Consider the following 23,828-nt stretch of genomic DNA (forward strand, 5'->3'; position numbering starts at 1 on the left):
TTATTAAAAGTTTGCTTTATTTTTCTGTTGAATCAAGTACTACCTCCCAGTTACAGTTAGATTTTATGCCTTACAAACGTTAGCACAGCTAGCGTCACCTCGTTGACAACTGAAAAATAAATCAAACTAGGTCCCGGTGGTTATGTCCACATCTGGGTTGTTAGGGTGATCAAGAACTCTTACTTGTTTGCTTTAGCTTTTAGTCCTTGGTTATATCTATAAAGAAAACAGAGAGAAAAAAAATCATGGATCACAATAGATGAGACATTTATTAATAAGAAGGGAATGGGAAGCATATTCCACCTCTTCTTTCTCACTAGTCAAGAGGCTATACAGTTGTAAATACAATCTTTCCAGAGGCTTATAGGAAGAAACAGGCAGATGGGAGAGTAATCCAAGGACTTTATTTGCATCTGGTTTCCAACTGTCAAAACGTCTTAACTGACATATAGTTCCCTGTACAAAAATATTATTTTAATGTAAGAATATTTTCATTCTGGAACTATACAAGAGTATGACAAACATGTGAATATATGTATAAAGTTTACCAAAACGTGGTCATCTAGAACTTTTAATTTTATTTATTTATGGCTGTGTTGGGTCTTCGTTTCTGTGCGAGGGCTTTCTCTAGTTGCGGCAAGCGGGGCCCATTCTTCATCGCGGTGCGTGGGCCTCTCACTGTCACGGCCTCTCTTGTTGCGGAGCACAGGCTCCAGACGCGCAGGCTCAGCAATTGTGGCTCACGGGCCTAGTCGCTCCGCGGCATGTGGGATCTTCCCAGACCAGGGCTCGAACCCGTGTCCCCTGCATTGGCAGGCAGATTCTCAACCACTGCGCCACCAGGGAAGACCTAAACCTGAATTTCTTATATTAGAAATAATATTTCTGAATGTGGCACTTAGTGTTCTCATAGTTCTACTACCATGAGTTAATATAAGGTCAAAATGAGATGGTGCATGAGAAAAGTACTCTGTGAATAAAATCTCTGTACTAATTGAAGTTTATATCGATATAAGTAAGCCCTAAAAATGGCTGTCAGGCATTGTGTAGAATGAGTGAGTTTACTTATTCATCTATGCGTTATGTGCTAGAGTATTATAAAAAGGTTACAGAATTAAGCTACTAGTAAAGCTAGGGATAGTACAGATGAATGAAATTAAAATGTACTATACTCTGCAGAACAGAATGCCTTCTGAAAGGAAGGTAAATTATATAGCTCAATGTTTTCTATTTCTTTACTGAAATCATTCAATTTTTTTAGTTAAAGAAAGCTGTTATTCATAACATTGTTTTGTAATTTAGGAAGGTTCTATGGTTCAAATAAAGCCAGAGCCTTCATCTAAGCTCACTGCAGAGTGGTCACCAGTCACTGACAAATAATATTAATCACTGAATTTTTAAAATTTCCAGTGCTCACAGAATACATACTTTCCAATGAAACTAGCAGCCTCACTTTAAACATCATTTCCAATACTATATAACTATACATTTAAGTCTCACTTTATTATATATAATTGAAAGTAAGTGATAAAAAGTTCATGCAGAAAATTACCTAATATATCCTAAATTATATATGTTATCTTAATAAAAGAGACTCTATCAAAGGGCTGTACATCTAGGTAACACACAGATTTGAAACCTAGGTAACATACTGCCTAACACTTTTAACTCAAACCCCCAGGCTTTCTAGAAATGTTTAATGTCTGCTTCAGGCACATCCTGTCTGAGCATTATATATGAATCTTAAAAAAAAAAGTATTGCTAGCCGGATGGCTTCTGAGGCAGATTTTTTTTTACACCTGTGGTAAGCTTACCTCCAAATACGAAAGAGCTGAGAGGCTCCTGCTGTCCCGACAAAGAAATTAACAGCAAACAGACTCCAGTTTTTGGGAATAATTACAAGTGAGTATCTTGACCAAATAAACCCTGTTGAAATAAAAATTTTTTTTTAAAAAGCATAGGTACTGCTGCAATCTTATCTGAACATTTAATATTAGAGTAAAATAATTATAAATAAGACTATGACAACACAAAGTAGGACAAAGAAATGCTATAATTTGAGACATTAATGAAGTTGCTATAATTCATCATTACACAAAACACTCAGTTCTTACATCAAAAGGAAATTTTTATAACCCTCCTCTGCCTTCTTTGGCTATAGTCTAACAACTTCCTAGAGATAACACTGTTAATTTCTTTCTGTGTGAGTGTGTGTATATGTATTTCAAACATGAAACAGTTAAGTACATTGATATAAAACAAAATTATTGAACGCCCTGTATGGAAGATATTCATTTAATTTACCTGTAGCCATCAAAACAGCAGATTGGGCTGTGCTGAGTTTTTCTGCAGGTCTGGCCATGTCAGCCAATCCAGCACACACCAACCCCTAGAAATACACATTAACACATAAGAAAGAAAAAAAGCATCATGAGTATGTAGTAATGGTTCTCAATTTTAACTAAAACACAAACTATTTCCGAGATTTTCAGACTGTAGCTATGATTTTAGTATCCATGCATTAAGAAAAAATACATCATGACAAAAAGTTACAATGAATTCAGAAATGCTTTTTGAATTAAGTTGTATTTTGTTAATCACATTAAACAGCTTCATATATTTGAAAATCAGTAGTGTGTGTATATATTTTTTCTATAAGTATATTTGTATTTTTGTTCTACAAATGATACTTCTTTCACATAAGAATTTATATATTCTTTATGCATGTTGGGAACCACTGGTGTGGAAGATGCTTGAAAGCTATTTGTATAAATTCCTCCTTTCATATTTTTTGCAATGTTATTCTTTTTTAAAAGTGGAAGTATCAGAAAAACTCTGCTATAATTTTAGTTTCTTGGTTAGATAATTTTTCTTTAATGTCAAATTATACCTGGTCATTTCTTCTCTGGTATGTTTTTAACACTGTTTTTTATAGAATTATACCCTACCATCAGCAACACTCAGAAAGTTTAGTAATGAGTCTTCACTAGAATATTAGTTATGCTACTCTATTGCAGAGATTAGAATACATAACAGAATGATTTTTATTGATGAAAAATTCACACTAATGTAAAATGAGAGACTAGTACAAAGAACCCCTACATACCCATCACCCAGTCAACAATTATTAACATTCTGCCATACTTACATCACCTCTCCTCCTCCCTTTCTCCAATTTTAAAATCAAATCCTAAATATGTCATTAGAAAATATGGTTTTAAGAAATTCATTTTCAGGTTTTTTTGAGTTTCTAAAAGATGCTCTTACATGAAAAATATAAATCAGCCCAGGGTTTTTTTCTCCTAAATAGAACATATGCATACTTGTGAATTTTTACAAATTTAAACCAAATCCAAATGGTTTTGATTTAATAAAGTCAGTAGATCAAGGAAGCAATGATTCTGGCTTAAAAAAGGGGCAAATAGTTAAATACTGAAGTATAAGTAGAGGTAAATCATGACCAATACTACTTTTCTTGTTAATTTTCACCCATAGTGCTGTGATTTTTTTCCCAAATGGTTCCTAATCATCACTCTTACATTCTTCTTCCAGGTCCCAATGTACATTTTCTCCGTTGCATATCTGTTCCACTTTGGCAGGGTGGAATACTGCCGTTGTAGAGGGGAAGAAAGGGACTGATTTCTAGCATTATTCTACTCAGTCCACGTATTACTACGCTGTAATAGATCTATGATGACTATAGGCTATATTCTAGCATTGTCTTTTGGAGGAAGGTAGCAGCCATGATTTTGTTTATGCTCAGAGTATACATTTTATTTTTCTGGGACATGTTAGTAATTGTGCTCTCCCACAGAGGTCTTGAGGCCCCTCTCCCACATTTCTTTCTCTCTCTCTTTTTTTTTTTGAAATATTTGCTTTATTATCCTCTCTCTTTATATGTATATATATTTTTTCTGACCCATTTACAAGGAAGTTGTAGACATCATGCCCTTTGACTCCCTAGTATTTTAGTGTACATTTGCTAAGAACAAGACTACCTTCCCATTCTCTTATATACCCACAATCTAATCACAAAATTTAACATGGATAAGACACTGTTGTCTAATACACAGTGCATAGTTAAATTTTGACAACTGCCCCCAGATGTCTTTTAAAACATTATTTTTCTTGTCCAGAGTAGTTAGGTCAGGATAATACATTGCATTTGGATGTTATGCCTCTTTAGCCTTCTTCTTTTTAAATTAAAGTATAGTTGATTTATAATACTATATTAGTTTCCTTTCCCGCATTTCTAAAAAAAAAAAAAAAAAAAAAAAAGTCCTTTTCTAGGGGATTTCCCTGGTGGTCCAGTGGTAAAGAATCCGCCTTCCAATGCAGGGGACCCGGCTTCGATCCCTGGTTGGAGAACTAAGATCCCACATGCCACGGGGCAACTAAGCCCGTGCACCATAACTACTGAGCCTGCGCGCCTCAACTAGAGAGCCTGTGTGCCACAACTACTGAGCCCATGCACCCTGGAGCCTGCACACCACAACTAGAGAGAAGCCCCCGTGCCGCGAAGGCGCAGTGAAGAGCCTGTGCCGCAATGAAAGATCCCGCGTGCCTCAACGAAGATCCCGAGTGCCGCAACTAAGACCAATGCAGCCAAAAAAAAAAAAAAAAAAAAAAAAAAAAAAACCCTCTCTACTTCTATACCACTCTAACCTCATGTAAATTACCTTATAAAATCTTACTGTGAATCTAATCTCTGCCATTTACTAGCTGGGTGACTTTGGTCAAGTTACATAACACATTGTCTTAAATTCCTCATGTATAAAATGAGAATATGAATAGCTTCCCTTGCAAAAGAGATATATGATTAAATGAGATAATATGCTTCAAAAATATTTACCATAGTGCCTGGAAAATATTATTATTATCAACAACAAATAGTAGCTTACATCTTTAGAGAAGCAGAGATAAGGGAATATTAGTCTCTGTACCTTTTCCTGTATTTCTAGCCTCAGGGGCAGAAGGTCTGTGTTCCTATTCTTCTTTGTTATGAACTTTATTCAAATAATAGAACTGTAGAGTCAGAGAGTGTGTGGAGTATATCACAAGATTATGTAAAATACTCCCTAACATGGGGAGAAAGTACCAATTATAGAAAGATCCACAGTGACTTTTAAAGGGGGTCCTGTAAGTGTTTAAGAGCCTAGGCTTTGAAGTCAAATCAGAACTGAGGGTTCAAATCCTGACTCTGTCTCTCACAACAGTTCTAGTTCTTTGAACCTCAGTACCTTTACACCTTTTTTCTGGTGAAGATTAAATGTTAGATAATGTATTAAATAACCCAATACAGAGAGTTTGGCATCTAGTAGAATCAAGTTAGTTCTCTGTTTCCATCAATTAAAAACTGGTTTTCAAATGTGTGTGATTCTTTCTGGCACCTGGTTATCTCCACTGGGTGGAGTAGATACTCATCAGATAGTGTAAAACATTTTTTCCTTCTTTTCTTCCTCCTTTCCTTCCTTCCTTCCTTCCAATATTTTCTCCTTTAGTAAAAAAAAAGTCATATGACACTTCTAGAGGAGGGCTAAAAATGAAATACCACTATAGAATATTCCAATTCCAAAATGCTTAGGGATAACAAAGTTCTCAAGATTTTAAACTGCGAATTAGTCTATATAAGTAGTTCCAGCTGGAAAAGCAAGTAGCTAGACATTAAAAATCTGCAGAGGTAATCTTGAAATATAGTTTGACTTATTCCTAAGGAGAACAGAAAAGAGAAAAATTAGCCACACAAAATGGCATACTGTTCAAGAGTTAAATATAACCCAGCTGGGAATTCCCTGGTGGTTAGGACTCTGCACTTCCACAGGAGGGGGCCTGGGTTTGATCTCTGGTTGGGGAACTAAGATCCCACATGCCGTGCAGAGTGGCCAAAAAAAAAAAAAAAAAAAAAAAAAAAATATATATATATATAAACCCAGTCTGCACAAAAAGACTATGAACAAAAAGGAAAAAAGCTCCCTCAACTGACCTCCACATAATAGTTTTCCCAGATTAGCCAATGATATCCATTCCTTCTGTAAACAAGCTAATGATGCCCATGGCTGAATACTCATGGCTAGGGGCTATTTATTCTGTATTGCACTCACGCATTTTTGCTCTCACCAGTTGAGTTATATTTTTATCAAGTCACTGTGTTTGTCTTCAAACCTGTTTATACCAGTTTTAGTTGTTACTGTAATTTACCTAGTTTAATGAACTAGGTAAACAGGTGAAACACAGAAAGAGGGTTGTTATTTCTATGAAAACTAAAGTGACTGTTTTGGAAAGATTGAATAAAGGCAAGTTAAACTTGCTGTCAAATTTGGTGTGAACAAGACAGATATAAAAAGATGAGGGTGAGGGGCTTCCCTGGTGGTGCAGTGGTTAAGAATCTGCCTGCCAATGCAGGGGACATGGGTTCGAGCCCTGGTCCGGGAAGATCCCACATGCCACAGAGCAACTAAGCCCGCGAGCCACAACTACGGAAGCCCATGCGCCTAGAGCCTGTGCTCCGCAACAAGAGAAGCCACTGCAATGAGAAGCCCGCGCACGGTAAGGAAGAGCAGCCCCTGCTCTCGGCAACTAGAGAAAGCCTGCGCAAAGCAACAAAGACCAAATGCAGCCAAAAATAAATAAAATAAAATAAATTTTAAAAGATGGTGGAGAGACAAAAATCTAGCAGGTTTCTGTTATCATGAAAGTGTGTATAAACTTGATCTGCTTTAAAGAAAACTAAACCGAAATCATGTAGGATGCACTATGGTATAATTCATCCAAGACAGATGATGTGGAACTCAAAACCAGTGGATCCATACACAAATCAAAGCTTTGGCCTTACAGTAAATGATTGATAAATGAATATGTATTTATAGTCGTTAAGTTAAAATAAAATATTTAAGGGTATGTAGTATTGCTTTTTAGAATTATCCACTTTGACCTTTATAATTAATTATTTGGCTTCAACTAAAGTGGCTAAGAAGGATTCGACCACAGTTAAATCTCTAAAGAAGTATAGTCTAAAATTTTAATGTAGAACTTAGGTGGCTTGCAGCAGCAACTGCTACATGTCACGTATAGGTTACCATAGATTAATTATTATCAAATGCTCTGGGAAAGGAAAGCATAAACTAAATATCAAAAAAAGTTTCCCCACCCAAGAACAAAACACAGAAATTTCCATTGCTATGCTGTCATCAGGAGACTATGTATGATGTCAACATGAACTTAAAATAGATATTTTTAAAGGAGACAGTGGAGAAAGCACTTATGAGTATATAATACTGTCAATGTTTCAAAACATTGATGGACCAGATCAAAGAAACATCAAAGCTTTTGGTAAAAATCAATGAACTTCTAAACTGTGGTAAATTTGGGGTCAGGGGCGCCCCCAATTTATTGTAAATACATTAAGTCATTCTTATTTTTTATTAATTTATTTTTTAAAAATAATTTTTATTGGACTATAGTTGATTTACAATGCTGTATTAGTTTCTGCTGTACAGCAAAGTTAATCAGTTATACATATACATATATCCACTCTTTTTAAGATTATTTTCCCATATAGGTCATTACAGGGTGTTAAGTAGAGTTCCTTTTGCTATACAGTAGGTCCTTATGAGTTATCTATTTTATTGTTCTTACTTTAAAAAAAAATTTTAATTAATTAATTAATTTATGGCCGTGTTGGGTCTTTCTGTGCGAGGGCTTTCTCTAGTTGCAGCAAGTGGGGGCCACTCTTCATCGCGGTGCACGGGCCTCTCACTATCGCGGCCTCTCTTGTTGCGGAGCACAGGCTCCAGACACGCAGGCTCAGCAATTGTGGCTCACGGGCCCAGTCGCTCCGCGTCATGTGGGATCTTCCCAGACCAGGGCTCGAACCCGTGTCCCCTGCATTGGCAGGCAGATTCTCAACCACTGCGCCACCAGGGAAGCCCCCGTTCTTACTTTTTAAATTTTGGTGCTAGAAACAATATTTCAGCAATTAATTCCACGTTGCAGATATAATTTTAAGCATTGGTAGGGAGCGAAGAGAAAGGAAATAGTAATATACATTTCTTAGTATTTTTTTTCAATATCACTCTTTTAAATGCTTAGAGTATGACTAGAATCATTAAAGATGATATATTGAAACTTCTTTTTTAAACTGATGGAAGCTTTTCTCAACTTATAAATCTAAAAAGAGAACTGCTCCCTAGTTCTCTGTAAAATATAGCTCCCAACCACTAATTTACTCTAATCTTGTTGTTTTATAGATGAGACAAAAGGGCGGAGACTGAACTTGCCTAAGGCCATAAAATTGAGGGACAGGTAATTCCAGTTCTAACATTCTCAACTACTTAGATTTACAGCTGAGTTTCCGAATTGTTCTAACAATTTAAAACAGTACATTTAAGAGAATTAAAATAGCCTACAACCCAAACAAAAAACAACTTTATTAAAACTTGGGCAAAGGGTTTAAATAGATACTTTTCCAAAGAAAATGTAAAAATGGTCAATAAGCACATGAAAAGATGCTCAGCATAACTAATCATATTAGGTAAATGCACATGAAAACCACAATGAGACACCACTTCACACCCATTAGAATGGCTATTATAAAACAACAGCAACAACAAAAGTAAAAAGTGTTGGCAGGGATATGGAGAAATTGATTGGAACCCCCGTGAATTGCTGGTGGAAGTGTATAATAGTGCACCTGCTATGGAATATGGTACAGCAGTTCTGAATATACTGAATTACCATATGATTCAGCAATTCCACATGTAGGTACATACTCAAAAGAACTGAAAGCAGGTCTGGAACAGATATTGTACACCATTGTTCGTAACGGCATTATTCACACTAGCCAAAAGGTGAAGCAACCCAAGTGTCCATTAACAGATGACTGAATAAACAAAATGTGACATATACATACAATGAAATATTCAGACTTAAAAAGGAAGGAAATTCTGACACATACTACAACATAGGTGAACCTTCAGGACGTTATGCTAAGTGAAATATGCCAGGCACAAAAAGACAAATACTGTAGGATTTCACTTATATAAGGTGCCTAGAGTAGACAAATTCACAGATAGGAAGTAGAATGGTGGTTTCCAGGGGCTAGGGAAGAGGGAAATGAGCTATTGTTTAATGGGTTCAGAGTTTTAGTTCTGCAAGATAAAAAGAGTCCTAGAGATTGGTTGCACACTGATGTGAATGTACTCAACACGAAAAAAATGGTTAAAATGATAATTTTATGTGTATTTTATTACAGTTAAAAAAAAAGCCTGCAGACCAGTAGTTTTCAAACTTTAGAAGTCATCAGAATCACCCGGAGGGCTTATTAAGACACAAAGTACTGGGCTCCATCCCTATAGTTTCAGATTTAGTAAATCTGTGCTGTGGCTTGAAAATGTGCGTGTCTAACATAGTCCTGGGTGACGCCAGTGCTGCAGGTCCAGGGATGACACTTCGAGAAGCACTGCATCAGGCCAAAACTGGCCCTTCCAACATAAAGTCAATGATTTGTTATTAACAGCCATCGCAATTATTTCTTTTCAGCTAAATGAGAGCTTTAGGAATGGAAACTCTGGCATAGTGTAAGAGCATTGGTCTTGGAGTCAGAAGTCCCATATTCTATCATTTCCCAAATGTTAATATATATACCCTTGGATAAATTCTTCTACTTTTTGAGAATAACTTTCCTTGCCTCTATTTTAGTGTTAGTATCTCAAGTTCTCATACTAAATTAATAACAAAAGCTAATTTGGGGGTGTTCTAACTAATTTAATGTTTTACATAGTCACAAAATTTTAGAATGAAGTTTCATGTTCCTAGGGCCCATAATTATAAGCTTTTTGATAACAATACGTTCCCCAAAGGGCTCTTACCTATCTAAGGAGTTCAGAAAAACTAAAGTAGGTAGTATGCTTTATGCAGTAAAAATGATACATCTGAGAGTATTTGTATAAAATTACTTCAAGACATACCATGAACATTTAAAAGTACATCCTTCAGAAAAGTTACTTCAAATTAATAAGCTCCTTTAAAGAATATATTTTTCAGTAGCTTCTGCAAAAATTCAAGACTTACCCATTTCATAATTGGAGCCCAGAAAAATACTGTTTTGGGACCTGAAAAAAAAAAATGAAAAATTTAGCAATAAACCAACTATTTTCAATATGTCTTTTAATAGCCATCACCACATTTCAAAAACTCAAAGGTTTATCAATCTATTTCTAACAATTTTTACTATGCTTTCTGCATACTTTGTATTTAAGTTAAAATTTAGAGAGTCACCACACTATCAATCTTTCATACAAGTTGTTTTGATCTCCTTGTCAATTATTTGTATTTTGGTGAACTATTAAAATTAGCTAAAGTATAATGGAGATGGTTTCGGAAATCGTTCCTAACGTTTCGCCTTGAACATGGAACTTAATGTTATTTCACTTAAGGATAATCTTCAAGTTGAGGAAATGACAAATTCTGGAATTTTTGTGATACGAGCCACAGTAGAATATATACTGTGCTTGCGTTGCTGCGCGCAAGCTTTCTCTAGTTGCAGCGAGCCGGGGGGGGGGGCTACTCTTCATTGCGCTGCGTGGGCTTCTCATTGCGGTGCGTGGGCTTCTCACTGCAGTGGCTTCTCTTGTTGCGGAGCACCGGCTCTAGGCGCGCGGGCTTTAGTAGTTGCAGCACGCGGGCTCGGTAGTTGTGGCACGTGGGCCCTAGAGCACGTGGGCTTCAGTAGTTGCGGCTTGTGGGCTCAGTAGTTGAGGCGCGCGGGCTCTAGAGCGCAGGCTCAGTAGTTGTGGTGCACGGGCTTAGTTGCTCTGCGGCATGTGGGAGCTTCCTTGACCAGGGATCGAACCCAGGTCCCCTGCATGGCAGGCGGATTCTCAACCACTGTGCCACCAGGGAAGTCCCAGATATTTATATATTCACTAATTCTACTAATATTTATTATTATAAATGACATGTCACCACATGTATTCTAGTAAAAGTTCTTATAAAAATTCTATATATTCTAGTAAAAAATTAATGAACCTAACTTTAAAGGGCACATGAGAAAGCGGAAAGCCTAGATTTGTAAGCTCCTTAATAGCAGGGACCTTGTTTTAGTTATCCTGGTACTCATCTGCCTCGTGCAAAATGTTCAATAAATGTTGACAGTATTGAAAATGACTATGGTTTCTTAGATAACCTAGAATTTGAGAAGCATGATGTTTCAGAGCTGGAAGGAAACTCAGAGATCATCTAATCTAAATCCTTCATTTTACCGATAAGGCTCAGAGAAGTTCCATAACCTACTCAAGTCATGTGGCTAGTAAGCCCAGAATTGTAACTAGAACCTAAGTCTTCTAACTCTTAAACTTGTGCTCTTTAACCACATAACATAACTGTGCCCACTTGTAACTCTTCCAAATTATATGTCTCTTTTAACCTTCCAGGGGATACAGTGACAGGAGAGAAACAGACTTTGTCCATGGTAATTTAAAAGCTAAATCCAATACAAATTAATATGGTATGTATGCTCTCAACACACTGCATCAACAAAAGACATTTTTTTCTTAACACAAAAATTAATCAATTTCACATAAGACAACAGTGATTTTAAGCAAATTCGAAATTAAAAAAATCTAATTATAATTTATATTCTAATTATATAATTATAAATCTAATTGTATTATTTCTGCCTTAATATTCCACTTTACTTTGTAAGAATAAATAATTTGTTTTTACGGATCACAAAAATCACATCTAAAATGGCATCATCACCCAAATGTAACACATTTATTTCTCTTCATCTACTCCCAGTAATATTTCTCAAATAGCACCAGCAGGTAAAGATGGATTTATCCAGTTTCCCCCCAGTGGGTGAGCATTCACTGTCATTAATAATCAAGGAATGTTTCTGTTCACATACACATAACTAACATTTAAAAGATAAAATTGACTTAAACCTATTATTTAGGAACAAAACAAAAGATAGTGAAATTGAAAAAGCATGGAGGTAAAAAAAAAGAAAAAGCACATTGCTAAGTTAAGATCCAGTCATAGCTGTAGGTTTAATTTGTTGCAGAGAAGACCACTCATTCGTTCACCCATAATAATTACTGCATGCTTTACAGTGTCGTAGGCACTGCGGATGCACTGGTAAATAAAACACAGTGCTGGCTTTAAAGGGCCTAAGCACAAGCTACTAGTCCCCTTATTTGGCCTTGTCTTCATCTGGCTAACTCCTAATATCCTTCAAAAACTCATTGAAGGTTTCATCTCCTCAAGGAAGCCTTCTTTAACATCTCCAGGTTAGATTAAATGCTCCTTCTCTGAACTCCCAGAGCAGCCTATTCTTCTAGTTTACTGCACTTAACAATTAAACTGATCTATTTACGCATCTGTCACTTTAATTAGGCAAGGTCTAGAAGTCAAAGCCTGTTTCTTAGTTTTTCTTGACAAATAATATTTTTGAACAGAATTGAATTGGATTAACCATATCCAGGAGAGATGCTAATCAAAGATACTCAAATTTTAGGTTTGACCCAGATTTGCCTTGACACCGCTTCATCCTCAAGGCTGGGATTTCAGGGACATCAGGTTCCCTTTGCATCAGGGAACTGGTACTAGACTTTCACTCACTAGTTACTCTACTCTTAGACCATGATACTTCCCTTTTTGGCTCCTGAAAATTCTTCCCATGAGCCTGATGCCATAATGCACTAATCCTATAAGTCAATCTTTTCAAACTCTGGTTATTTTATTTAGTTTGAGTTTCTGAGATTCTTATCATCACACCTGGTTTATTTTTCTTTGTCATATACAAAGTCTCAGGGTCATATGCAGTATCAATTACCAAGTTTATTTCTTATACCTGCATGAAGCTTGGCTTCATCACTCAAGGGTAAGCCAATACATTGTTTTCGTCTCTGGCTTTGGGTTCCCCAACAGAATCCTCTCTTCCTATTTCAAAACTGATGCTTCCTCTTCTGCCACCCCCAAAACTGTTTCCTGAGCAATGCCTCTAAGGTTCTGGTTTCTTTACGAGCTGAAATGGTTGACCCTTCAGGGTTAAAGAACAGTCAAGCTTTTCAGTAGGTTTGCCTGGTAACTAATTTACTCAACTGCCCTGAGCTAGGTGATAATTTTAAAATAAAAACTGCCCTTCTCCCACACAACTGAACCAAACAAAAACTTCAAACATGAAATTATGGTTGCTAGAATGTGGGCCAAAGAGAAGTTTAAATATTTTATTTAGTGCATGATTTTAAACTATAAAACAAAGCCTAAATTAGTTTAACAACTGGTAAGCACTGAATTTAAAAACATCAGTAGCAAATATATATTAATAAGACATTCTAAATTTCTAATTTTTCTGAAATATCAGAGGATGATGACACCTGACAAATAATTAGGGTTGGAGATCTGTAAGTGCAAACAAGCGGTGTTTTCTTCATTGTTAAAAAAAGGAAAAAATAGCTAGCAATACCCATGACCATATAATAGGTTAACAAAAAATTTTAAAGAAAACTTATTTTAGTTCACCCTTCCATTTTATCTTAGCTAATCATTTTCTACCTTAAAAGTAAAGAAGTCAAATAAATATAGATGTGTATGAATTCAGGAACAGAGGCTATCTTCTTGAAAACAGCAATCAGTCAATAATGGAAATGGTAATGAGGAAACATCCCAACTGATTTTGACATTTAAAATGTAAAGTTTAAAAAAACTTGTTTATTTAAGTATAGTTGATTTATAATGTGTTAGTTTCAGGTGTACAGAAAAGTGATTCAGTTATACATATATAACTATATTCTTTTTCAGATTCTTTTCCATTTTCAGGTTATTACAAGGTATTGAACATAGTTCCCTGTGCTGTACAGTAGGTCCTTGTTATTTACCTAAAACAAAAAGTTTTGACAAAAACATATTTGGAAACAGGTATCACATAAACAGTGGGAATATAATGTCACATTGTCTTTCTAGACCTGGGAAAAATAGGTTTATGTTCTACAATGACATAGCTATTCTCACTGGAGAGCATTAAAAAAATGAAGTCATTAAATAATCATGATACCTGAAGTGATTATAATACCTTAAAATCAAGATAAGCATAAGTATAAATAGAGTATCTAGCTAACATTCATTATGATGAATGAAAAAACTTGTTTAGGCAGAAATTTTGAATTGCTGAAAATATATTGAATAAAAAGCAGCTCTTAAGAAATTTAATTTGAAGTCCAAGATGAGGGAAGTGTGTCCCCATCAGATATAAATATACATTCCTTTAGACAAAGAATTAACTAACAATTAACACATTTTCATCTTGTTTCTTATAAATCCACTCTTGGAAGTTGGAAAAGGCCTCAAATGCTGACTATTTAAAACTATGAACTATACAGCAAAACAAACATATGGTTACAAAAGGGGAGAGGAAGGCGGGGAGGGACAAATTAGGACTATGGGATTAACAGATACAAACTACTATACATAGACTAGATGAGCAACAAGGATTGACTGTAAAACTATGAACTATTTTCAAGCATAACAAAAAATACGAAGAATAATATAATGGTCATTTTCTTTTGTGTTGTTATATGTTTTTCTGATTTTTAAAGTGAAACTGATGTTTTCTAAAGTTCAAACTTTCACGGAAGAATTTGAAAAATTCTGCAAGGGAATATCACAGCCAAATATGTAAGAGACATAAGAGACCTACATTTTCAAACAAATTAACAAATCTAGTTGCCTTGATGAACTTTGATGAACCTATTAATAAAACAATGACATAATTTTACTTCCTAATTTCCTTACCTGAGAGGAATGACTGCTAATGAAATACTTTATAAATTATACCCAGAAATTATGTCATTTATTGTATGTATGATTCTCTTCCTAGGGAAAGACTTCCTTCTTGGAACAGAATAAGTAACTTTTACACCCACGCAAACGTACACATATACAAATATTGAATTGAGGTGCTCCCAATATTGAGAATAAAGTTCTTACTGAATGCCGTCCACTACTCCACCGAACCCCTTTCATACCATTTCTCTATGGTTTACTGCTTTCAACATCCCTCAACTTTCCTCTAATGTTCCTTGTATTAAGCAAGTCCATCTGTTTGCTATCATGTACCCAGCTACTTACAAATTCACACAGATATTGACAGTCAAAGATTACTCATTTTTATTTGTACTAAAACTAGTTCTGATTTCATACCGAGAACATGACGGGGCTACCATTTTAGAGCCAAGCAATCTTTATATCTCGTGGAAGGCCTTGGAAAGAGCTCACTCAAATAGCACCCAGAACGTCATAGGTGTATAATGATTTTTAAAATGTTGATTGAAAACAGGCTTTGGTGACAATGCCAAAGAAAAATAACAGGTGAAGTGACTAGCTATGATAGCCAATGTGCATTTTAGGGTTGATACATTTTAAATTTATACATTTCTTCAGTAACAAAGAATCAATGACTTCTAGATTTAGAAAGACTGTTGAAATCATCTAGTTCAGGCATTCATTTTATAAACCAGGTAATTGAGGCCCAGAGAGGTAAAATTACTTATATAAAATACATAGCACAACAAGGATAAAACCTTAGATCCCTAAAACCTAATCTAACAATAATTATATAGTCTTCCCTGATGAAATCTGAGTTTCTTGAAGCCTCTGAAACTAAGAAAAGCCCTAGCAGAAATACCAAATTGTAGACTATTACAGCTGGAAAGAAACTTAAAGAAAATCCAAATTCTTCTACTTTTATACATGAAAAAGAAAAGGCACTTAAAAGTTAAGTAATTTGTCTCATATTCAGATAGCTCCAGATAGAGCAAGGACCAGAATACAGGCCTCTTTGATCCTAGTACTCTTTCTGCTATGCCATACCACACTTTAAATGTACTTCACACTTTCTCATAGACAAAATTAATATTATTACATGACTTGGAAATGACAGACTATTTTTTTTAAACTGAAGTACAGTTCATTTACAATGTTGTGTCAGTTTCAGGTGTACAGCAAAATGATTCAGTTTTATATATATATATATATATATAAAACTGAATATATATATATATTCTTTTTCAGATTCTTTTCGCTTACAGATTATTACAAAATATTGAGTATAGTTCCCTGTGCTATACAGTAGGTCCTTGTTGGTTATCTATTTTATATATAGCAGAGTGTATATAACAAACTATTTATAGCTTCTCTTAGGGCTTGCTTCTCCTTTAGTACATCTAATGAATCAAATTAGATGAGGCATGAACAGTCTTAATTTCTTATAATTAGTTTAAAATCAGGTTAGTGGGCAAAAGTTATGTTAAGTGTCAAACTAACAACTACAACAAGGATTGTATTACTTTTATGATCTCTTCTGAGAATACAAAATCTCTGTGGCCAGGGATTTTAATTTTATTCACTAAAATATCTCAAATGCCAAAACAGTATCTAATATACAGCAGGCCCTCAAAAAAAATTAAATAATTCAACTTTCTTGGAGCAAACTAGTTTAGAGATATTCTATTTTTCATCAATATCTTACAATTGTATTTGAAATCCCAACTTTCCATTTTGGTTCTCATTCCTTAATTTTAAGGTAACAGAGGTTATAACTGTAAAAAATAATATATGTATATTTACATATTTAGTGTATATATTTAAACATAATATATATTAACAATATGTTTAAGAATATATTTATATAGAGAGATGTATTATACATGGTATATAATACAGATATATTTAATATTATATAGATATCTAGATGTCTATCCTAGACTGGCATTAAAATTCTTCAGATAATCTCTGTAGGAAGAAAATAAATTGTTCTAACAGAGACGCTAAATAACCATGTTAATACATAACTGTGTGGGTTTCTACACTCGTTATTTATTTGATCCCCATTTGGCTTTATTTACATAAAATAAAACAATATATTCTCTGAACTAAGTTGTATTAAACTATCTAGTGTAACATCAATTCCCTTAGCATTTAATTTTGAATTTTTTTGATAAAGATATTCCCTTATGAACACTGCTAATAATGGTTCATTTAGTATGTTTTTATTTTAAAAAATATTCTCTAGGTCTGTAAGATAAAAAGGAAAAACCAATTCTTTTACCTAGGAAAAATGAAAATATTCCTGTTATGAAGACCTTAAAGTAACTTTTCCCATGAGCCTTCCCAGAGAGAACACCATGCAATGTACAGAATATTCTCAGCAACAGCAAATTAAACACTGCAACACGTTTCATAGAAGTATTTTTTCAACAGTTCTTCCACTTAAGCCAAAATGTAATTCAATATAAGCAAAGCTATGGTAAGCAAAAATTATATAGCTCAGATAGCTGTTTTCTGGGCTGACTTAATTGAAGGATAGTTTTTATTTATTTATTTTTATTATTTATTTCTTATTTAATTCTATTTTTTCCCCCAGTTCTATTGAGATATAACTCTTTTTTTTTTTTTTTTTGCTGCACCACACAGCTTGTGGGATCTTAGTTCCCCAACCAGGGATTGAACCCGGGCCATGGCAGTGAAAGCACCAAGTCTTAACCACTGGACCTCCAGGGAATTCCCGAGATCTAACTCTTTAGAGACTCTTTGGACTCTTTAGAGCTGAGGTCTCCTAACTTCTTTTGAACACATTGCCCCATCAGTTAAAAAAAAATTTTTTTGAGCATACACCCCCTATATACAGTCCATATATATACATATATATAAATTAATACATATAGACTCCATAGAATTTAGTTGTGTACAGATTTTCCTTGATATATGATGGGGTTACATCCCAATAAATCCATTGAAGGTTGAAAATATCATAAATTGAAAATTTATTTAATACACCTAACTTACTGAAGTATCATAGCTTAGCCTAGCCTACCTTTAACATGCTCAGGACACTTATATTAGCTTACAGTTGGGCAAAATCATCTAACACAAAGCCTATTTTATAATAAATTGTTGACTATCTCATGTAATTTATTGAATACTGTACTGAAAAACAGAATGGCTATATGGGTGCAGAATGGACGTACTGATTGTTTACCGCATGACTGACTGTGAGTTGTGGCTCGTTGCTGCCGCCCAGCAACATGAGAGAATCGTACCACATATCAGTAGCCCAGGAAAAGATCAAAATTCAAAATTCAAAGTACAGTTTCTACTGAATTTGTATTACTTTTGAACCATCTTGTAAAGTTGAAAAATCTTAAGTCTAACCATCGTAATAAAGGGACTATTTACACATACATATATATGTGTACTAATTTATTTTTATATTGTAAAACATATACAAAATGGAAACTTTAAAAAGATAAAGTAATAGTAAGTATTAATAGAAGTCCTATTGTTTTCTTCCTACATTCCAATGTTTCATTTTGTGCATGCTTTGGGACGATTCACCCCATTTTGGAGTTCATAAGTACAAAGGAATGACACTCCACTAATAAATTTTTTTTTCCCAACTAAGCTTTTAAGTAAACACTGGGCAGCATGACTTCAAGGTTATTTCTTTGAACAAATATCTAGAGCGTAGCTATGCAGCTGGTTAGTGTGGAGTCACATACTTTTATAGTCAGGAGATGGTGGCGGGGAGTGACATATCTTATGAGAACTGAACTTGCTAGGACACACATTTGGTTAGAACTCTATTTTTTTTTTTTTCTGTTTTTTTTTTTTAACATCTTTATTGGAGTATAATTGCTTTACAATGTTGTGTTAGTTTCTGCTGTATAACAAAGTGAATCAGCTATACGTGTACATATATCCCCATATCCCCTCCCTCTTGCGTCTCCCTCCCACCCTCCCTGTCCCACCCCTCTAGGTGGTCACAAAGCACCGAGCTGATCTCCCTGTGCTATGCTGCTGCTTCCCACTAGCTATCTATTTTACATTTGGTAGTGTATATATGTCAATGCTACTCTCTCACTTCATCCCAGCTTACCCTTCCCCCTCCCCGTGTCCTCACATCTGCATCTTTATTCCTGTCCTGCCCCTAGGTTCGTCAGGACCAATTTTTTTTTTGTTTTAGCTTCCATATATATGTGTTAGCATATGGTATTTGTTTTTCTCTTTCTGACTTACTTCACTCTATATGACGGACTCTAGGTCCATCCACCTCACTACAAATAACTCAATTTCGTTTCTTTTTATGGCTGAGTAATATTCCATTGTATATAGGTGCCACATCTTCTTTATCCATTCATCTGTCGATGGACATTTACGTTGCTTCCATGTCCTGGCTGTTGTAAATAGTGCTGCAATGAACATTGTGGTACATGTCTCTTTTTGAATTATGGTTTTCTCAGGGTATATGCCCAGTAGTGGGATTGCTGGGTCATATGGTAGTTCTATTTTTAGTTTTTTAAGGAACCTCCATACTGTTCTCCATAGTGGCTGTATCAATTTACATTCCCACCAACAGTGCAAGAGGGTTCCCTTTTCTCCATATGCTCTCCACCATTTACTGTTTGTAGATTTTTTGATGATGGCCATTCTGACCGGTGTGGGGTGATATCTCATTATAGTTTTGATTTGCATTTCTCTAATGATTAGTGATGTTGAGCATCCTTTCATGTGTTTGTTGGCAATCTGTATATCTTCTTTGGAGAAATGTCTATTTAGATCTTCTGCCCATTTTTGGATTGGGTTGTTCGTTTTTTTGTTATTGAGCTGCATGAGCTGCTTGTATATTTTAGAGATTAATCCTTGGTTAGTTGCTTCATTTGCAAATATTTTCTCCCATTCTGAGGGCTGACTTTTCGTCTTGTTTATGGCTTCCTTTGCCATGCAAAAGCTTTTAAGTTTCATTAGGTCCCATATGTTTATTTTTGTTTTTATTTTCATTTCTCTAGGAGGTGGGTCAAAAAGGATCTTGCTGTGATTTATTTATTTATTATTATTTTTATAAACATCTTTACTGGAGTATAATTGCTTTAAAAATATGGAACGCTTCACGAATTTGCATGTCATCCTTGCGCAGGGGCCATGCTCATCTTCCCTGTATTGTTTCAATATTAGTATATGTGCTGCCGAGGCGAGCACTGCTGTGATTTATATCATAGAGTGTTCTGCCTATGTTTTCCTCTAAGAGTTTTGTAGTGTCTGGCCTTACATTTAGGTCTTTAATCCATTTTGAGTTTATTTTTGTGTATGGTGTTAGGGAGTGTTCTAATTTCATTCTTTTACATGTAGCTGTCCAGTTTTCCCAGCACCACTTATTGAAGAGGCTGTCGTTTCTCCACTGTATATTCTTGCCTCCTTTATCAAAGATAAGGTGACCATATGTGCGTGGGTTTATCTCTGGGCTTTCTATCCTGTTCCATTGATCTATATTTCTGTTTTTGTGCCAGTACCATACTGTCTTGATTACTGTAGCTTTGTAGTACAGTCTGAAGTCAGGGAGCCTGATTCCTCCAGCTCCATTTTTCTTTCTCAAGATTGCTTTGGCTATTCGGGGTCTTTTGTGTTTCCATAAAAACTGTGAAATATTTTTTCTAGTTCTGTGGAAAATGCCATTGGTAGTTTGATAAGGATTGCATTGAATCTGTAGACTGCTTTGGGTAGTATAGTCATTTTCACAATGTTGATTCTTCCAATCCAAGAACATGGTATATCTCCATCTGTTTGTATCGTCTTTAATTTCTGTCATCAGTATCTTACAGTTTTCTGCATACAGGTTTTTTGTCTCCTTCTGTAGGTTTATTCCTAGGTATTTTATTCTTTTTGTTGCAATGGTAAATGGGAGTGTTTCCTTAATTTCTCTTTCAGATTTTTCATCATTAGTGTACAGGAATGCAAGAGATTTCTGTGCATTAATTTTGTATACTGTTACTTTACCGAATTCATTGATTAGCTCTAGTAGTTTTCTGGTAGCTTCTTTAGGATTCTCTATGTATACAGAACACTATTCTTGCTCTACTGAAGTAGATTATTTTGTGCCAGAGACAATATGTAGAAAAATGGATGATGAAGGCCACAGGTCTAACTCTATATATAATGCAATATTCTACTCTAATATATATTTATATAAAGACATATTCTTGTAAACTGTCTCGATGTACTTGTCAATGATACAATGAAATCTCAAAAATTTAGCCTTGCATATTACTGTAAAAACCTCCAGTATGTGAATCTACTCTAATGTTTAATATAATGATTCCATAACATACTATTACGCAAAATAGTACGCAAAAACCTTGAATATTCACTCTGATAACTCTTGGAACAATAATCAGTGTTTCCTCAGATTTTATTGAGTACTTATGAATCAATCAACAGTTATATTTTTCATGTTTCTTCATTTCTACAATGGTGTGCCTACCCTACAACATTTTAATCACAAATAATTTTGCAGTGATAGGTATTCTTACTCTGCATATTGGTGAAAAGCTTAATAAGAGGGAACTAACACTAACATTTGTTGAGAGTCTACGTGCAAACACTGCTACATGTTTTACAGACAATACATCACTTAACTTTCACAACAATCCTTAAATGGTGATAATTATTATCCCCATTTCATAGATTAGAACTAAAGGTTGGGGTCAAGGTCACACAGCCAAGATTCAAATCCAGGTCAGTCTGGCTTCAAAGCCTATGCTCCTTCCATTACACTGAAAAAAAAGGGTTACAATAACTGAACTAGTCCAAGAGAACCCAGATAAAATGCACAATCTACTAACCAATCTCAAATGAAAGATAATTCCTTTTCAATATAAAAGTCGAATAAAGTATTATAAAGAATCATTATAGGTGGTTAAGGCCAAGGCCTTGGAAAAGATCACTATAAAACTACCCTTCAATTCTGTTTTAAAGTAGTTTAAAATTGCTCCTCCTCTATCCTGTCTTTATCCTACAACCCAAACACAGAGCTTAAGAGGGTCAGGGTTGACTACACAGAATTCAGTTGAGTCTGAAGCCCAGATTATTACAGAAGCATTGCCCAATTCTCCCTCCTGAAAATCTCTGCCACAAAACACAGCATAATTCCAAAAATTGTGTGTTAAAAGAACCAAAAGGCAAATAAACTAAATAAGCTTCTTCATCAGTAAAAACTTCTCCTTAAAGATCAATTTGATAAGGGGTAAACTACTGCAATAAGTAATATTATACTAAAGTATAATTCCAAGACACAGTTCACTCCATTATCAAACTGGAAATTAGATTTAGTAACCATCTCAGACTCCCAAGAGCTGCTTCATAGTCAGATATGTGGGGAGATAGAGAGTTGGAGGAATTGGGATCTTCCAGTTTCTTATAGAATTATTTTTTTCAACCACAAGAACATTGTTTTCCAATAGGTTAAAGAGAGAGCTAACATTTACTGAGCATTTGTGAAGAATCAAACACAACGTTATCTTTAACTCTCACATCGATCACATTTTACAGAAACTAAGGTCTAGGATTTCGTCCAAGGTCACATCGATAGTAAGCAGCAGAGCAAAATTTAAAACCAGGTCTGTCCACACAAAAAGGTCCAGGGAGAGCTTGTTCAGTAGTAATTTCATAAATAAGGATAGACTTAAACAAACTAGACCTATGCGGCAAGGAATGACACTGACTCAGAAACCGTTTAACACATCTGCAGGCCAGTCATCTGGAGCTGAAGGAAGGATGACCTTTACTCCAAACCCTCCGGGGCGGAAAGACAGCTCTTCTCCGCGTGGGTCAATATACCACTACTCATGGAGGGAAAGAGGAGAGAATGAGGTTTCCTGGTGGCCCAGACCCTTTCTTGGCCGCAGAAATGGAGAAGGATCAAACCCAGAGGCTCGGTCCGGGTCTGAGTTGTGCCTAAGGGAAGGGGTGCGACAAAGGTCGCAAAGGGCGCAGACTTGAAAATAACAAGTTTATGAGAGATGCTGGAAAAGAAAACATGAAAAGCAGGGAGCATAGGAAAGTACACGGATTCACTTGAGGGAAGGGGGTTGGGGCTGTGGGTGATGCCTCCAGCGGCAGAGTTGTCAGTGGGCCTCTAAAGGGAGGGAAGGGACAGGGAGGGAAGGTCTCGGTGGGAGCCATTCTGGGTTCATTACCTGCTGGGTGGTTGTACAACGGCCTCAGTTTCTCAGGCAGCAGAAGCTCCACTTTATCAAGGACCCGGTGGTAGGAGGCCCGCAGGCCCCGGGCGCCGGCGGCTGACATTTCTGCGGACGAGTGATCGCGGGCAGCTGGGTAGGGCAGCGGCCGCGTGCTCCTCCCTGGCTGGCAATGAAGGGCAGCTCGTCACCTTCCCCTGTCTCAACGCCTCGCGCCCTCCTCTCTCCCAAGGCAGCTCAGCCTGCTCCCCTATGAACCGCCCGGCGGCCCGCGCCTAGAGAAGATTGTGGGGGCGGAGACTCTGCGACGGCCCGCCCCGAGCCCGCCTCCTGGCCTCCGACTGCCTAGAGGGAGGAGGAGTCATGGAAACAGGTGGCAAAAGGACAACCTCACCGAGACAACCCGGCGCCCTACCGGCAGCGCGCTTGCGCAAGCAGAGCTGCCCGCGGTGATTGGCCCGCCCCGGGGCGTGGGCGGGGTCCAGACCAAACCTACAATTTCTTCTTCCTGGCCCGGAGGCCATGTTGGAGAAGGGAAAGTGAAGTTGCACCGGCGCTAATCCCCTTTCACTTTGGTTAAGGAGGCCCCTAGATAAAATGGGCTTTTCGGGCTTTCCTGACCCGATTAAAGATGACGCCGCACAACTCTGTTGCTTCCTTTGGAATGAGACTCGTGAGCGCGAGACTTCCGATTTCAGCTTCTTCCGTTTCTATTCCTCATTTATCCAGAGTATTAAGGATTTGGCTAAAGTGGTCTGAACCCACTTTTCTAGGGTAAGGGCAGCCCTGGCACACACCGGC

The 23,828-nt window shown here is 36.3% G+C and overlaps 1 protein-coding gene and 1 non-coding gene across 2 annotated transcripts; both read right to left on the reverse strand.

Annotated features, from left to right (window-relative positions):
* MPC2 (mitochondrial pyruvate carrier 2) lies at positions 1-23,329 on the reverse strand. Its single transcript, XM_007172464.3, has 5 exons — positions 23,025-23,329; positions 10,069-10,109; positions 2,305-2,389; positions 1,815-1,926; positions 1-216 (listed from the first exon to the last, which is right to left on the reverse strand). The coding sequence occupies exons 1-5, from the start codon at positions 23,131-23,133 to the stop codon at positions 180-182; spliced, it is 384 nt and encodes a 127-aa protein (XP_007172526.1). The 5' UTR covers positions 23,134-23,329; the 3' UTR covers positions 1-179.
* LOC130706022 (U6 spliceosomal RNA) lies at positions 19,925-20,031 on the reverse strand. The gene has a single exon (XR_009006446.1). It is a non-coding gene; the product is annotated as a U6 spliceosomal RNA (small nuclear RNA).
* Positions 23,330-23,828: the final 499 nt, after the last annotated feature.

This window comes from Balaenoptera acutorostrata, chromosome 1, assembly GCF_949987535.1.
Source record: "Balaenoptera acutorostrata chromosome 1, mBalAcu1.1, whole genome shotgun sequence".
Classification (NCBI taxonomy): Eukaryota; Metazoa; Chordata; class Mammalia; order Artiodactyla; family Balaenopteridae; genus Balaenoptera; species Balaenoptera acutorostrata.

Excerpts from the sequence above, each read along its gene's own strand:
- MPC2 (XM_007172464.3), bottom strand. The coding sequence starts at position 23,133 with ATGTCAGCCGCCGGCGCCCGGGGCCTGCGGGCCTCCTACCACCGGGTC. Across the intron at positions 1,927-2,304 it reads TGCTGTTTTGATGGCTACAG|GGTTTATTTGGTCAAGATAC; the intron begins GTAAATTAAATG and ends TTATTTCAACAG. Across the intron at positions 217-1,814 it reads CAGCTCTTTCGTATTTGGAG|ATATAACCAAGGACTAAAAG; the intron begins GTAAGCTTACCA and ends TTTTCTTTATAG.